General features: G+C 41.5%; 5 protein-coding genes across 5 annotated transcripts; 1 reads left to right on the forward strand and 4 right to left on the reverse strand.

The window, feature by feature from the left end:
• Window positions 1-6637: 6637 nt before the first annotated feature.
• On the reverse strand, window positions 6638-10338 carry LOC130421331 (histone H2B-like). Its single transcript, XM_056749161.1, has 2 exons — window positions 9962-10338; window positions 6638-7585 (listed from the first exon to the last, which is right to left on the reverse strand). Exons 1-2 carry the CDS (start codon window positions 10330-10332, stop codon window positions 7528-7530), a joined length of 429 nt encoding a protein of 142 aa, XP_056605139.1. The 5' UTR covers window positions 10333-10338; the 3' UTR covers window positions 6638-7527.
• A 623-nt stretch (window positions 10339-10961) lies between these two features.
• On the reverse strand, window positions 10962-11373 carry LOC130421332 (histone H3-like). The gene has a single exon (XM_056749162.1). The coding sequence runs from the start codon at window positions 11371-11373 to the stop codon at window positions 10963-10965; it is 411 nt and encodes a 136-aa protein (XP_056605140.1). The 3' UTR covers window position 10962.
• Window positions 11374-12069: 696 nt separating this feature from the next.
• On the reverse strand, window positions 12070-12456 carry LOC130421341 (histone H2A-like). The gene has a single exon (XM_056749171.1). The coding sequence runs from the start codon at window positions 12454-12456 to the stop codon at window positions 12070-12072; it is 387 nt and encodes a 128-aa protein (XP_056605149.1).
• A 639-nt stretch (window positions 12457-13095) lies between these two features.
• On the reverse strand, window positions 13096-13730 carry LOC130421330 (histone H1-like). Its single transcript, XM_056749159.1, has one exon. The coding sequence runs from the start codon at window positions 13672-13674 to the stop codon at window positions 13096-13098; it is 579 nt and encodes a 192-aa protein (XP_056605137.1). The 5' UTR covers window positions 13675-13730.
• Window positions 13731-16826: 3096 nt separating this feature from the next.
• On the forward strand, window positions 16827-17237 carry LOC130420435 (histone H3-like). The gene has a single exon (XM_056747721.1). The coding sequence runs from the start codon at window positions 16827-16829 to the stop codon at window positions 17235-17237; it is 411 nt and encodes a 136-aa protein (XP_056603699.1).
• The last annotated feature ends 619 nt before the right edge of the window (window positions 17238-17856 follow it).

The following is a 17856-nucleotide window of genomic DNA, read 5'->3' on the forward strand; positions in this document are numbered from 1 at the left end:
GACCCCTTCAGTTGCCCAGAAACAGATTTATCAATTGACCTGGAGGAGCAGTTAGGTGAAATACATTTACATTTATGCATTTGGCAGACGCTTTTATCCAATGATTGCATTATCCAAACCCATGACCTTGGTGTTGAAATAAAGAGCGATACACCATATTGAGACAGCCCAATAGCGCTCTGGCTACGTTTTGGTTGAATGTGAAGAATATCCGCTGTTGTCGGACACTGTTGTTAAATAGCTGATTCCTTTCGCCTCAACTTACTTGTGCGAAGCTAGGTTTTCAAAATTGACTGTGTTAAAAACAAAATACTTAAATTGCCTGCAGGTGGAGGGTGACCTCAGGCTTGGATTGTCCAACATTGAACCACACATTTCGCTTCTTTCTAAAACGAAGCAAGAACAGGTTTCCCACTAATTATTGATGGCATGGCTAAAGCGAAGCGCACCTAAGTCCAAGTTGTCCCAAATAAGTTCTACTGAATATTGTTCAACACATTTTTCATAAATGTTTATAAAACTGTGTTCTCCACTACTGTTCTTTATATATAGGTTTTAAAGAAGGAAAAAGGTACCTACCTACCTACCTACCTACCTACCTACCTACCTATCTATCTATCTATCTATCTATCTATCTATCTATCTATCTATCTATCTATCTATCTATCTATCTATCTATCTATCTATCATGGGAGTAAACAAAAAAAAACTGTTTTTGAGATTGATTCAATGGTTACTTGTTATCTGGGTTCTTTCATTACTTCATCTCAAGAAAACGTTGAATTTCGACCTCAATAAGATTTCCATTTTCTACAAAAATATGTCCAACATTGATCTGGCGTTAAACTGACAAACTATGCCTGCGGGTATGTGCATGTTTTGACAGATTTTTTGAAGGGAAAATAACAAAGTATGGAGTTAGAGAGACAAATCCTCTTACACACAAAATTACTGGATTCTCAGGAAAAAACTGAACGAAACTCGGCCGAGATTTAAGTTGCGAAGGAGATGGCTAATATTTTACAGTTAACAAGACATTAGGAGAGGCCCCAGATAAAGATGTCAAACTCAGTTTCTGGAGATCACTTTCCTCTTCATCGCAAACCAGTTATCCTGAAGAGCTTGAATTACTGGTTCTGGTGTGTTTGATTTAATCTCTGTATGACTGAAGCCCTCCAGGAGTTTAACTCTCCTGAACAAAGAGATTCAAATATCTGTATTTCTTTAGAAAATGAAGACTGACACGAAATGAAGAAATGCAGAGGTAGTCTCCGTATCAACTATGATCACTGTAACTTGAATCCTGTGGAAATTTTAACCGTAAAAAACAGAACTGAAGTGGTGTAGTCTAGTTTTTTGTAGTGAGTATACTCTGATTCCCCCCCAGCCTACTAGTCCGTCCCAGGTCGACAACCCATGAGCACCACCACACTCACGAATGCAAGGATGGAGTATGCCTCTATATGTGACCAAGAAAGATTTATTGCAAGGAAGATTTCAATAGCAAATGACAGCTGGGGGGACTTGCTGGTTTTCAATCAGTCAGTAAAGAGTTTTATTTATGTATACAGTCACTAAAGCACAGGTTTTATCAACTGGCAATTTTCAATGCACATTTTTGATCCACGGGAAAAGCTATTAAGTATTTCTACATAAACCCATCCTGCTAAAAATAGTATTACATACATTCTAGTGGTTTCCATTTAAATACCCTTATGAACCACATTTCTTTGTAATTTTTATTTATTTATGCCTTTTCTATTGATTCCCATCTGCATCTCTTGTGTTTTGGGCAGGGTTCTATTGTTTTTTTAAGCAGGGCAACTACATAATGTAAAGAATATCTTGTGAAAGTATAAACTTTGGATTTTGATTTAGTTTCACTAAGGCCAGTCAGACACTTACAGTAAATCATATTGAAAAAAAATGGTTAAAATCAAACTCTGATACTCCTCCCTAATAACTAGATTTTTCACACACTTTATGTGTGTAAGTTGCATCTATTATTGACATTGATAGTTAACTATAATAATTAACAATGAACATTTGTGCAGTTTTATCAAGCACCTGTTGCACCTTTAGATTGCTTGCAGTGTCTCTAGCTTGACTTTCACAAGGCTTGTAAAGGAGTTCTCATATCTTATCATCTAAAACAATTATAAACATTGTAGTATAAGTTATCTCTCCCTTTCTCCCTCATGTATTGATTCAACACACAAACTAACGTTTGTGAAGTTGGCTAGTTAGATACAATTTAATATGCCAACAGTCACAATATGACTTACAGTTATTTTAATGATAACAAATATGCTTGTTTTATGAAAGACTTCGCAGTGGTTTTAAAAGTGGGGTGAGTTAAAGGCAGAAAGTATAATACACGGCGAACAGTGTGCGCATTGCGACCCCGGAACACTAACGCTTAAAGCATCGCATGAGCCTTGTCGGACTCATTATCTGTAACACCTGCTGCAGCTACACGAAGCGCCAGTAGCTTCGGGGGCAGGCTTACGATAACACTGATAGTGTCAAAAACTCAGTGCGTCGCACTTTTCTGACACAAACGATGTTGTAACGTAACCTTGCGCTTTTTAAGTGGGTATACTGAAATTCTTGATCTTTTCTAGTGGGTATACGGCGTATACCTGTGTATCACGTAGACTACACCACTGCTGAACTGTATGTAGTGACTAGTTTTAAGTTGACTCAATTATTCTTCAAAGAGTTGAATTGTTACTTTATAGCTGACCCAGCATAGACTCCAATTTGAAAAAGTCTGTTTACTCAAAAAGTCTTACAGTTCTTTTAACTAAAATGTTTCTGGGCTAATGTGATGGGCTTAAAGGACAGCCCTGTCGGGTACCACAATATAAATTAAATGCTTGAGAATACTACTGTTGGTAAGTACTACTGCAGAGGGACCACTATAAAGTAATTTAATCCATGAAAGAAAGGTTTGGCCAAATAGAAATATTTCCAAAGCTATAAAGAGGCTATCTCCCACTCCACCCTTTCAAACGCCTTCTCGGCATCCAAAGTGAAAAGCATTCTAGAATATCCTGATGCTGAGAATATATCACATTAAGTAAAAGGCGGATAAAAGGACAAGGGCCCTCAATGGACTCCGGCGAGCAAATAATCCTTATATTGTTACGGCGACTACAGCCCTCCAAGTTTTCTGCTTTGGCTTTGAACTTATCTCAGTCCTCCATCAGTGTGGTGTTTTTCATTTCCAGTGAGTGGAGTGGTTCGCTAAGGAGGTCTGCGTTGGACTCCAAATATGTAATTCATGATCCATGATCCGACACTGTAGCCTGAACAAATTAATTCATTAGAAAGAGTGGCTCTGTGGTCCAGATTCTTGATGGGCGCAAGGAGGATGCTCCGCATCCTCTTGGGAACAGTCTTGTACAGAGTTTAACAATCAACATCCTGTAGGTTGCTGGTATATTTCAATGTGCTGGCCTTTACAAATAAAAATAAAATTATTAGTACAAGCCTATTCAATCATTAACTCATCTTCCTGCACTGTGCCATTTAGTCACTTCCACTTCTCACCATCTTTGCGCGATCGTTTCTTTAGTTTGGACCTTTCCTGGCTTAAGCCTGGATCCTTGCCTAGTCAAGTTTTTCCCTGATATGGATTGTCTTATCTTGTCTTGTTTTATCTTGTGTATGACATTTTGCGGATATCATCTACTCTTGTATTTATCTGTTCCCTTGGACTTTTTAAGACTCTGCAGTATAGTGGACTATTTAACCCTGGTGTTCTTTTATTTTTGCCCAGGCTCCAGTCTTTGTTTTCTTTCTTTTTTAATTAGGTTTTGTTAGTCCCCCCTAGGGAGTTGCTCTTCACCACCACTGCGTCACCCGCAGCCGACGCTGCAAGCTCATCAGCCTCTGGATTTTCAACCAAAAACTCCTCTATGATCTGTTGACTCTTCCCAGTGCAAGTCTGCCTGCTGTTCCCAGTTCAAGACTCTTCTGAATCTTACAGTGCATATGCCTGTGTGTCTACTCACTATAAACTTATTGTACCCGATTTTGAATCCGCGTGTTTCACTACCCTGACATAAACTAGATATGTTTACGATAAGCCCGACAGCATTTGAGGGCAGGGTCAATAAATACAGTTAGACGCTGTACTTCTATTTTTAGCTACATTACCAATATAGCGCAATAACAAGCCCATTGAGAGTGGCCATTTTGAAAGAATAATCACCAACGATATGAGAAGTGATACTTAATGCTTCTGCTAGATATGAGGACTGGGCACAAAGGGTTCGTATTGCTCCCGGTTACAGTAGCAACCTCGTTGAAAGTCCAGCGTTGTACTGGGCCTCATTCGTGAAGCAGTCTAGCATGAAATGAATGGGGCAAACGTGAAATACTTTACCGATTCTCAGCAGGACATTGCCTACATAAATTAAATTTAACCACGCTGTTCTGTCTAAAGAAGCTTGCGGGAGTCTATGGGGACAGTAATGCTGGTCGGTACGATTTTGTGTTGTTGCTACTTAAAAAAAGGGCGATAAAGGAGATGGAACGTTCGCCCACTTCATGCAAAAAACGTGGAGATGGAGAATACATCACTCTTGTGAAGCAGATGCGTGTTATGGACAAGGAAATGCATTGTTTGTCGATTTCATACATTTTTACATCAAACTTTTTGTTTAATCTTTCATTTCTGTGCATAATGCAGACACATTTCTACATATTGTGAAAAGGATTTATATTGAAGACACCTGGTGCCACACTATAATCAGGTAATTTACTCAAAACACCTGCAAAGGCCTTTAAATGGTCTCTCAGTGTAGTTCTGTAGGCGACACATTAATGGGGAAGACTGCTGACTTTCTCAGTTGTCCAAAAGACCACCATTGACACTTTGCACAATGGGGGCAAGACACAGAAGGTCATTGCAAAAGAGGCTGGATGTTCACAGAGCTCTGTGTCCAAGCACATTAACAGAGAGGCGAAGGGAAGTAAAAGATGTGGTAGAAAAATGTGTACAACATGGGGGATAACCACACCCTGGAGAGGATTGTGAAACTAAACCCATTCAAAAATGTGGGTGAGATTCACAAAGAGTGGACTATAGCTGGAGTCAGTGCTTCAAGAGCTACTACACACAGACGAATGCAAGACATGGGTTTCAGCTGTCGCATTCCTTGTGTCAAGCCACTCTTGAACAACAGACGGCGTCAGAAGCGTCTCGGACTGGACTGCTGCTGAGTGGTCCAAAGTTATGTTCTCCGGTGAAAGTAAATTTAGCATTTCCTTCCAGGGTCCCAGAGTCTGGAGAAAGAGAGGAGAGGCACAGAATCCACGTTGCGTGAGGTCCAGTGTAAAGTTTCCACAGTCAGTGATGGTTTGGGGTGCCATGTCATCTGCTGGTGTTGGTCTACTGTGTTTTCTGAGGTCCAAGGTCAACACAGCCGCATACCAGGAAGTTTTAGAGCACTTCATGCTTCCTGCTGATGATCAACTTTACGAAGGAAGGAAGGAAGATGCGATATGCCAGACCCAACAATGCAGAAGAGCTGAAGGCCACTATCATAGCATCCTGGGCTCTCATAACGCCTGAGCAGTGCCACAGACGGATCGACTACATGCCACGCCGCATTGCTGCAGTAATTCAGGCAAAAGGAGCTCCAACTAAGTAGTGAATGATGTACATGCTCATACTTTCCATGTTCATAATTTTCAGTTGACCTTTCAGTGAATTGGTCTTGAGTAATATTCTAATTTTCTGAGATACTGAATTTGGGGTTTTCATTAGTTGTCGGTTATAATCATCAAAATGAAAAGAAATAAACACTTGAAATATATCAGTCTGTGTGGAATGAGTGTATACATTATACAAGTTTCACTTTTTGAATGGAATTAGTGTAATAAATCAACTTTTTGATGATATTCTAATTATGTGACCAGCACCTGTAGATATATTTTGCATTTACATTACGGCATTTGGCAGACGCTTTTATCCAAAGCGACTTACATTGCTTTATTCTATACATTTTACATAGGTATTTGCAATCCCCTGGGATCGAACCCACAAGCTTGCGTTGTTAACGCAATGCTCTTACCACTAATCTACAGGAAATTGTATATAAATATATATATATATATATATATATATATAAAGCTTAATCTTAATATAACTAGAGAAGACTTCTTCCCACAAAGCGCAAACACAAACAACACAGTCCTTGAAGACAAAAGAGCCTGAAGATATGTTCGATTCCCTTCAGGTCCTGTAACTGGCCGCCTCACCTTGTGCGTTTTCACTGCAGTTTTATGTCCGATCAGCAAGAGTAATTATATCACACACATTTATGAAAGATATTAGTCAGACTGTTGAAAGTGATGGTGTATAATCAACATTATATTGGCAACATACAGAGAAACAGCAACAGATACGCGCCAATGACACCACATCAACCCAGTGTGAGTGATAGTGGAGTCTGAGGTGAGCTGAGCCTCGTCACTGCCGCACATCACATATCTCCAGTTTATCTGAGCACGAAATGTGCAAATGACTATAAAAATTATCAAATTGTTGGAATCATACAGAAAACATATTTGAACAGAAGAGGCTTCATTTATTCATATAGTTTTTTATTCATGATGACACCGCACATCACTGTGTTAGACACTAGCCAGACAGATAAACAAACACAGACCGGACGTTAACTGCAGTTGTGCCGCAAACGTCCGATGTAAATTCAAGGCTTTTGTGAAATGTTTTCCCCCAAAAATGGCAGTAAATGGGGGACGAGATCTGTTTGTCTATTGACATTAGTGTCAAATGTTATGTTAAATGTACATCGCTCGTTGTACTTGTGTGGACTTGGTATGGACTACCAATCTGGCCTTGATATACTAGTTGTGTAGATTATAGATCTGTAATACTGTGATGTTAAAGAGATGCAGGTGTAAACTGTATGAAAACTGTTCCAAAGTTTAAATTAAAAACTGATTTAGACATTCCAGGTATAAACAACTCGGCAAAATTCAGAGTGAACACAAAGAACAGAAATGTGACACGAGCTGTTATGTAGATTGTACACTTTAATAAGATTAATCAATGCATTGTTTACATAAAATAACTATTATCAATATATATATACAGCATATACATGTGCAGTATGTATCATTGCCAATGTGAGTTAATGTCAGGATTATTCTTTATGTTAGTTTATGGTGCATTAACTGATGTGAACAGGTAGAATATTTGACTTATTAAATAGTGAAATGAAGATGATGAATGATGATTAAATGATGTAGAAGTCACTATCACCATTACTGTATGTTCTATTGTCATTTAATACAACCTCACTGTGACTGTGACTGCTGTCAGTTGTGTTGTTGTGCAGTCAGTGTAAGAGTGTGTGTCATGATTGTTTGTGTTGTGTAGATTCCAGTGCCGGCCCTACCTAATAAGCGATATAGGCAGCTGCATGGGGCCTCCGCGACCACTAGTGGGCCCCTGCCGTGCGGGAAAATTTCATTTACTTGCTCGTTGTGTCAATCATCATGTGCTTTAAACTGTGCAAAGATTAAAAATGAAAAGGCGGCACTCAGTCTGGTGGAGAGAAGAGGAAGAAGAGGAAAGAAGATGATAAAAGAAAGGATCAAGAAAAGGGTAAGTGTTCAATTAAAATGTAATCAATTTTAACAAGACATTGTATATAAAACATTGAAAATAAGCTGTGTGTACTTGTAAAGTTTTATTTTTAAATAAAATATGCTTGATGTGTTTTGTGAGGGTTAGTTTGGAAGGGGACAGAATAATTTGACCAATATGTGTACTTCGTGTGTTTGTCTCCATGTGTGTGTGTGCGTGTGTGTGTGTGTGCATCGTGTGTTTGTATCCGTGCGTGTGTGTGTGCGTCGTGTGTTTGTCTCCGTGTGTGCGTGTGTGTGTGTGCGTCGTGTGTTTGTCTCCGTGTGTGCGTGTGTGTGTGTGCGTCGTGTGTTTGTCTCCGTGTGTGCGTGCGTGTGTGCGCATGTGTTTTGCACCTTAGGGGCACTTTTGAAATATTTTCCAAAGAATGAACTTACAGCTGGTGAAAATCCAGGTCAGTTAAATGACTTTCTTATACTGTAGATATCACTGAAATACAACTAAAATAGCCTTTTTATATTAACAATACTACATGTACAAAGGTTTATTAGTAAAACATAATGTAAAAAATATTAAAATAATATATCATAATTAATAATAATTATCATAATGGGCGATCAAATTTACTTCTGTTTTTCCATTTATTTTGTGCAGCAGCTGCGTCCTCCTCACATGACAGTCTTGGCCCTGTCTCAACCTACATTGGCCTTGTTTTCAGTTTATCTGTTGCCTCCACCACATACTCCAGTGTCCTAATAATTTAATTTAAAAGATTGATTTACTAATTCACAAAGCCTCTGGATTAGTAAAACTGACTGTAGTGTATGTTATTACTTTCGATGTTCTGCTTGTAATCTCTTTCTTTTGAATAAACTGATTGCACACTTTAAGCTTTCTAAGTAATATTGTGTGTATTTACATGTATGTATTTTGCATTATACTAAACATTCTGTGTATGTGCAATCCCTGGGATCAAACCCATGATCTCAGCGTTGCTAGAAACATGCTCTAACCACTGAGCTACAGGAAAGCTTTAAAGGGATAATATTGTGTTGGTAATTAGACATTGACAGATTGTCAGTGTGATATAATCTGTGTCAGGTTAGTATGTTGTGTACATTAGATGATGGGCGGCCTCATTTTGTAAATAGTTTAGGGCCCCCAAAATGCTAGGGCCGGCCCTGGTAGATTCATCAGAAACTGACAGCATTTATTTTTATTGAATTATAATCACAGAACCAACAAGCTTCTAATGAATTATGGTTAATCATGTTTTTGCACTTTTGACAGGTAGGGAACTTGGCCACCTGACTCACAAAAATGGGTAATTTCCCACCCTTCAGTTGAATTAGAATAATTCTTTCATGATAATACTGCATGATAAATTTAAAATTATTTGTTTTAGTGTCTGCTGCCCTCTGCTGGTTATAAACAACATTGTCTGTAGTTTGGCCAGAGTTATTCACTTTCAAAGACAGGTTTTAGAACAAAATTAAATATCTGCCTTGTATTTAACAATAGGCCAGACAACATAATATATAACCAATCACTCAAAGATGTTTTTATACAATTTCAAAGGGTTTTCTGTAATATAACACTGCATTTATTCAACTGTAGAGGAGATTATTTAGGAGATTCTTCCTCTCTTCAATTGGAATAGAATAACTCTAATTTGGATTATGATATAGCTAAATGTCCTTTTTGCTCAATTTGCTGGAAACATTAAATTATTCTGAGGGAGCTGAAGAACTCATGTAAGGAATTAAACACTTTGAACATTACTTCAAAGGGTTTCCTTTAAAATGATACTAAACTTTTGTATTTCCTCCTCTGCTTGTGGGTATGGGAAGCTTTTCAATTCGGGTAGACCTAATCCAGGCAAACCTTTTAGCCAAGAGGTTTTCAATTTAAAATAATAATTTAAAAACAGCAGTTTCTCTGAGAACAAACTCAAAGTTTCTCGTTAAAAAAGAAATGAAATGACTAACTGGGCCATTATTTCGAGATTATGTTTATCAGTTGTTGAGACCCTACACACACACATTCAGTTTTGTGCCCACATTGCAAATGCAAGTATAACCGGAACTAACTGCACCGCTGCAAACGGACCTCGAACCGGATCAGTCAAACATGTGTCGATTGCGTTAACGACTGCGGGAGTGAGGACTTCTACCCTTAAACTAAACAAACTCGTGTCCCTCATTTACGCCAAAACGGAATATTAATTTATTCTTATAAAAATAAAGTAAACATAAATCAACTAGACGTGCAAATATTCAATCACGAATTCTACAAACACAACTTTGTGTGCGGCGGATGAAAGCGGCGCTTTACTTGGAGCTGGTGTACTTGGTGACGGCTTTGGTGCCCTCGGACACGGCGTGTTTGGCGAGTTCACCGGGCAGCAGCAGACGCACGGCGGTCTGGATCTCTCTCGACGTGATGGTGGAGCGCTTGTTGTAGTGCGCGAGACGAGACGACTCACCGGCGATGCGCTCGAAGATGTCGTTGACGAAAGAGTTCATGATGCCCATCGCCTTGGAAGAGATGCCGGTGTCGGGGTGGACCTGCTTGAGCACTTTGTACACGTAGATGGCGTAACTCTCCTTCCTGGACTTTCTGCGCTTCTTTCCTCCCTTAACGGCGGTCTTGGTGACGGCCTTCTTAGAGCCCTTCTTGGGCGCGGGTTTGGCTGGTTCAGGCATGATGCTTCTTCACAGATGAGTAAATGCTGAATGAGGAGGTGTCACGTCGCTGTGGTATTTATTCACTCTCACATGCAAATGTTTAGCGTAACGGAGCCTGTTGTCTGATTGCGTGTCTCCGTCTGCAAAAACCCATAAAATGTGTCTATTGGTCAGATCATAGTTTGACGTGTCGGATAGAGAGCCAATGAAAGTGTTTCCCGCCCACAGTCTCGTGTTTGAAGATGACCCTCCCACAAGCGATTCGGGTTCCTTTGTTTGCACTTCCCGCTCTTTATTGAATTTGTTGTAAAAAAGTTTATATTTGCATTAACTCTACACTGTGATATAAGTACGTAATCACATACAGCCCCTCAAAGATTTCGTACGAAGCATTTACTCCTTTTGTACGTTATTAACAATGCATTGCACGTGCTGTCGTTTATATAGTTATACGTTGATGTATTTTTCCTCTTTCGAGCGAGAAGTGTGTAACAAAACAGGTGTAAATAACGAGTTCACCGAAACGCCACCGGGTTAACATAACGTATATTTTAATGGAGTTTCGGAAGATATAAATTGTGAAATTCAACTCTTCGATTGAGACAGTGGGTGGCTCTTAAAAGAGCCGTTGAGTTATTAAAGCGGGACTTAAGCGCGCTCTCCGCGGATGCGGCGGGCCAGCTGAATGTCTTTGGGCATGATGGTGACCCTCTTAGCGTGGATGGCGCACAGGTTTGTGTCCTCGAACAGACCGACCAGATAAGCCTCGCTGGACTCCTGCAGAGCCATGACGGCGGAGCTCTGGAAGCGCAGATCCGTCTTGAAGTCCTGAGCGATCTCTCTCACCAGGCGCTGGAAAGGCAGTTTGCGGATGAGCAGCTCGGTGGACTTCTGGTAGCGGCGGATCTCTCTCAGAGCCACGGTGCCGGGCCTGTAACGATGAGGCTTCTTCACGCCGCCGGTGGCGGGAGCGCTCTTACGGGCGGCTTTGGTGGCGAGCTGCTTCCTCGGGGCTTTGCCACCGGTGGACTTACGAGCGGTCTGCTTGGTTCTTGCCATTGCTGCTGAATCTTCTGCGTTGCGTTCAGAATATGTCTGTAGTGTCGGTGTGTCTGCTTTTAAAGGCTAGAACGCGCAGCACGTCAAGGGCACGGAAACACTCGATTGGCTGATGTGTGACGTATGATCGAGATAGTGAGCCAATGGCCGAACGATATGCGTTCAAATTAAACTGGCGGGACATTGCGTTTCCTTTGTTTAGATCACACGTCACGTACACGAGACAAAATCATCATATAATTGCTCTTTATCTCTTTATTTAATACTCGTGTATTATTCATCTAAGACATCTGCACGTTGGTATTTAACAAAGTTCACATAGAAAGGTTTTCACATATAAATCAAATTAAAATAATCCTTCACGTTAAATCACAAGCGCAGCAACAGAGTTTTTACGATAGAAACGTTCAGCTTTCCCGCGCAATTTATTTACTTAAAAATTATTATTTTACTCTGATAAAACGTCAAAGACATCTTGTTAGCTATTGTACGAGTAAAAATAAGCATGTCTTATATAACATTTGGGGCAGAGGTCTCACATACTGATCTGGAGAATGAGAGTTCATTTATAGCAGGTCTATGATAATGCATTATTTTACAAAATCGTTGGATTAAAACAGAAACCTCGTCGCTCTCTCAGTGATAATGTGGGTGGCTCTTAAAAGAGCCTTTGGTTTGAAACGAACTGTCCCCCGTTTACTTGGTCTTAGCGGGTTTGTCGGTCTTCTTGGGCAGTAACACCGCCTGGATGTTGGGCAACACACCGCCCTGAGCGATGGTCACGCCGCCCAGAAGTCTGTTCAACTCCTCGTCGTTACGCACGGCCAGCTGTAGATGACGGGGAATGATCCGACTCTTCTTGTTGTCCCGAGCGGCGTTTCCGGCCAACTCCAAGATCTCAGCGGTGAGATACTCGAGGACAGCGGCGAGATAAACTGGAGCTCCGGCACCGACGCGTTGTGCGTAGTTACCTTTGCGAAGTAGCCTGTGAACACGGCCGACTGGAAACTGAAGACCCGCTCTGGATGACCGAGTCTTGGCTTTCGCTCTTGATTTACCGCCAGTTTTACCTCTTCCACTCATTGCTGCTTAAGATATAAAATCCTCAGGATTATGGAAAACGAAGGAAATTTGTGGTTTTCAGCAGTTATACGTGCCTATCGTTCGCTTATTGGTTGGAGTCTGTGAAAAGTTCAAACCAATCACTGAACTTCCCTCCAAACGCCAAAGCCCGCCCATTTCTTCCCGTCTGATGGTTTTGTTTCAGTTTTTGATCACGTGATCTTTCACTACATTAAATCTTATATCTGCGGTCTTTACAGACACGTCTATAGGAAACAACAGTATGAACAAAAGCAAACATTTATACTGAAACACAACTTCAGATGTTGCGCCGATTATGAATTAAATGCTCTGACGATCATATCTTGTGTTCTTAATTTGAACCAGATTTCTCAGCATATTCATTTATTAAGAGTTTTCCTGTAGCTCAGTGGTAAGAGTAAGGTTGTGGGTTCGATCCCAGGGGATTGCAGATACCTTTATATAAATGTATAGGATAGTGAAATGTAAGTAGCTTTGGATAAAAGCGTCTGCCAAATGAACATATTTAAATGTAAGAACACAACCATAATATCAACATATGTCTGAAACACAACTCTTTAGTGGGCTGGTGGTGGCTCTTAAAAGAGCCTTTTGTAATAGAAAGTCTGGAGAAGTAATTTACTTCTTTTTCGGGGCGGCCCTTTTAGGCTTCGCTGCTTTGGGCTTCGTCGTCTTGGGTTTAGCAGCCTTAACCTTCTTGGGGCTTTTAGCTGCTTTCTTCGGACTCTTGGCTGCTTTCTTGGGGGCCGCTGGCTTCTTCGCCTTCTTGGGGCTCTTCGTTGCCTTTTTAGCGACGGTGGCGGCAGGTTTCTTGGCCTTCTTGGGAGATTTCTTCACTGCGGGCTTCTTTGCTTTAGGAGCGGCTTTCTTCGCTGGCTTCTTAGTCTCGACCTGTTTCTTGTTCAGTTTGAAAGATCCTGAAGCACCGGTTCCTTTAGTCTGGACCAGTGTGCCTTTAGTCACGAGGCTCTTGATGGCGAGCTTGACGCGGGAGTTGTTCTTCTCCACATCGTATCCGCCGGCGGTGAGAGCTTTCTTCAGGGCGGCCAGAGACACACCGTTTCTCTCCTTGGAGGCCGTCACGGCTTTAACGATGAGATCACTCGCGCCTGGACCCGCTGTCTTGGGTTTGGCTGCAGATTTCTTCTTGGGCGCTTTCGCCGGCGGGGCTGCTGGAGCTGGAGCGGTTTCTGCCATTTCTCTGTTCAGATCTGTACTGTCACACTACAGTTGATCAATAATGCGGCGCTGCGCTCTTAAACACTACATGAGAACCATATAGACTCAGCTCGACCTGTCAGTGCCTCTGTGAGCCGCAAACTCTTGTGTTTTCTCCTGAGACATTTCGAGTAAATATCAGAGTTTTAAAATAATTTGACGGAGTGAAAACAGCGTGAACACAGAGCAGAGATCCAGAGCTTTATTCACAGACTAAACTACACGACAGTAAAGGGTTTATTATTTCACTGTTACATTAAAAACACGACCAGCATCGATCTCTGGAGAAAAGCTGCGCGTGAATTTCATGTGATTTGTTTGCGTAAACATTGATGAAACATTAAACATGTTTTCTGTTTATTTAACATACATGTAATAAATGACTTGAGTTAAGCATTCCTGTTAAATTTGGCAAAAACGCTTAAAAAATACATACCCAAAGTAAAGTGCCTACTGTTCTTGAAACATTTTGAGCATATGCATGGTTTTGGTATCTTTTGAAAGGTGAGATTCTGAAGTTTGTTCCCATACAGTCAGAATCACTGTAAATCTTACTGTTATTGAGTAATAGAATTTTAAACACACTGAAAGAGCTGAAAAAAAAATCTGCCTACTTTTTATTTTTAAACAGTTGCCTGCATATGACTATAGTTGGGAGCTATTAGCTGGAAACACATTGGGATCACAGCATGAAGCCTTACCAATCAAATTTGATGACAATACCTTAGACAATGTGTGTTTTTCACATGTTTATCCAAGTTTATATCTAGGCGGCTGCTAGAAAGGGAACTTGGAGACTCCAAATGGCCCTTTTCCATTAACAAATAAAATGCTGTTATTCTTGAATGCTTTAATGCGTACAGTCATAATTTTGGGCTCTAATGAAAGTTTACACTTAGAGCTACTCTATTCCTTAGCAATTATTGACAGTGAATTTGGATGACACATAGTAACTGAAACTACACTTTGTGCAAATATAGACTATAGACTAAGTGCTAAGGTAATAAAATATTTTTTAATATTAGAACAAACACTCTAAATAAATGTATAAAACCCAAACTATTTACAAATGTTATAATTATATTACAGGTTATTGGCAACATGCCACTCGTTATAACAATCACGGCTTGGCAAAAAGCACAAAGACACATCACATGTTGAACATTTGACAGGAGTCTTTGCATGGCAGTGCCAACACCTCAGACGGCCTGTGGTTCTGTCTCCACTGATATGCACAGGCTTGTGATGTGATCTGTGTGAAGTGGGTGATGGAGCTGGTATGTCAGCAGCCGCTGCCAGCTCCTCAATGAGTGTCTCCCTGAAAGCCTTCTGGTGCATTGGTACCCCCCCTTTACCTTTTGTGATATGCTTGTATATCAGGAAGGCATTTACGATGGCAATGTCTAAGAAGTGATAAAAAAAGGTCTTATACCACTTCTGGGTTTTGTGGATCACTTTATAATAGCTGATTAGGGCATCAGAAAGGTCCACTCCACCCATGCACCTGTAAGGACAGACACAACAACATTGAGCCACATATTTTATTCATTTCAAATAGCATAATATATTGTTGATCATAAAATACATACCGGTTGTACTCCTTCACTGTTGGTGGAACACAGACGTGCTTCAACACCCAGTGCCCATCTGCATCTCTGACTCTCCGCTGAACAGTGTCTCCTGCATGGGCTGTGTGGAGTGTTGAACACATAAACACGTCCCTTATGTCTCGCCACTGGACAAAGAGGAGGGGGTCCTTTCTTATCCATCGGATGGTGCCACAGGGAGATTTAGAGTCCAGACTATTTGTTTTGGATTTTGGAAAGCCAATTCGATTTGTCCGTTTGGTTCTGCATGCCCAGATCCTCTTCTGAAGGAGGTCACAGAAAAGGGAGGGACTTGTGTAGTTGTCTACATACAGCTTGTATCCAGTGCCAAGCAACTGTGTGTCAACAAGCTCCATGACAGACTCATAACTGAGCCCCTTGCCAGTGTTTCCCTGCAGCTTTCCCTCATACACAAAAAAGTCCCATGTGTAGCCATTGCTGGAGTCTGCCAAAACAAATGTTTATACCCCCAGCGAACAGGCTTATTTCTCATGAATTGTTTTATCCCAATACGTGCTTTAGAGGCCACCATACGCTCATCTATTGATATTTCCTGGCCAGGGTGATAGTTTGCTTTGCAGGCGTCCCTTATTTGAACATACAGTGCCTTTATTTTGCATAGTCGATCAAATTCTGCCGTACCTCTTCTTTGCTCGTTGGCAGCATCATCCACAAAATTACTGAGGTTAAGGGAGTGGCAGATCCTAAGAAACTTCTTTCCTGTTAGAACCTTTTTTGGGAATGGCACGCTGTATAGATTACCTCCTCGCCAGTAATCAGTCATCGCAGGGAGTTTTACAAGACCCATAGTCTTGAGTTTGGCCGTAGTCATTGGTGTTTTGAATTATTGTCAGTAACATGGAGTTTGTAAAAAAAAGTTGAAAAAGCTGTAAAACTGTGTAGGTAGCTGTACATATAACCTCAGGTCCGGGTGAATTGGTGGGTCTGAAGGTGGGCTGTGGTGGTGTCACGTTTGGAATGTCAACATCATTCCATCTCTCTTAAGATGTGCTGTTTACCATATCAGCGTCGCTGCTTCTGCTGCCACTTCTCCCTCGTACAGTAGCTCTTGCTCTCCCTCTTCCTCTTCCTCTTCTAATGGCAGAAGCTCTCTGGGATGTTGTGGGATGAGACTCCTCTCCTGATGAGGTGCTGTCATCATGTGCTTTTTGCTGACTGGCATCCAGTCTTCATCTGTTTCACCGTCAGATGATTGTCTATATTCTACTATTTTACATGCATATAATGTTCACATCAAAACACAAACCTCAGTACCAACAGTAAAGGCGGTCCTTGGCTATTACTCCAAATGTGAGCTGAATAAGGAAACTCAATGTCCCGCCACTTTCATTTGAACGCATATCGCGCGGCCATTGGCTCACTGTCTCTAGATGACGTCACACATCAGCCAATCGAGTGTCTCCGTGCCCTTGACGTGCTGCGCGTTCTAGCCTTTATAAACAGGCACACAGACTCAACAGGCATATCCTGTACTGAACGAAGAAGAGAGTAAATACCGCAGCGATGGCAAGAACCAAGCAGACCGCTCGTAAGTCCACCGGTGGCAAAGCCCCGAGGAAGCAGCTCGCCACCAAAGCCGCCCGTAAGAGCGCTCCCGCCACCGGCGGCGTGAAGAAGCCTCATCGTTACAGGCCCGGCACCGTGGCTCTGAGAGAGATCCGCCGCTACCAGAAGTCCACCGAGCTGCTCATCCGCAAACTGCCTTTCCAGCGCCTGGTGAGAGAGATCGCTCAGGACTTCAAGACGGATCTGCGCTTCCAGAGCTCCGCCGTCATGGCTCTGCAGGAGTCCAGCGAGGCTTATCTGGTCGGTCTGTTCGAGGACACAAACCTGTGCGCCATCCACGCTAAGAGGGTCACCATCATGCCCAAAGACATTCAGCTGGCCCGCCGCATCCGTGGAGAGCGCGCTTAAGTCCCGCTTTAATAACTCAACGGCTCTTTTAAGAGCCACACACTTTCTCACTCGAGGAGTTGAATTTCACAAGTTATATTTATATCTTCCGAAACTCCATTAAAATATACGTTATGTTAACCCGGTGGCGTTTCGGTGAACTCGTTATTTACACCTGTTTTGTTACACACTTCTCGCTCGAAAGAGGAAAAATACATCAACGTATAACTATATAAACGACAGCACGTGCAATGCATTGTTAATAACGTACAAAAGGAGTAAATGCTTCGTACGAAATCTTTGAGGGGCTGTATGTGATTACGTACTTATATCACAGTATAGAGTTAATGCAAATATAAACTTTTTTACAACAAATTCTATAAAGAGCGGGAAGTGCAAACAAAGGAACCCGAATCGCTTGTGGGAGGGTCATCTTAAAACACGAGACTGTGGGCGGGAAACACTTTCATTGGCTCTCTATCCGACACGTCAAACTATGATCTGACCAATAGACACATTTTATGGGTTTTTGCAGACGGAGACACGCAATCAGACAACAGGCTCCGTGACGCTAAACATTTGCATGTGAGAGTGAATAAAGTCCACTGCGACGTGACACCTCCTCATTCAGCGTCTGTTC

This window comes from Triplophysa dalaica, chromosome 5, assembly GCF_015846415.1.
Source record: "Triplophysa dalaica isolate WHDGS20190420 chromosome 5, ASM1584641v1, whole genome shotgun sequence".
In the NCBI taxonomy this organism is placed as follows: domain Eukaryota; kingdom Metazoa; phylum Chordata; class Actinopteri; order Cypriniformes; family Nemacheilidae; genus Triplophysa; species Triplophysa dalaica.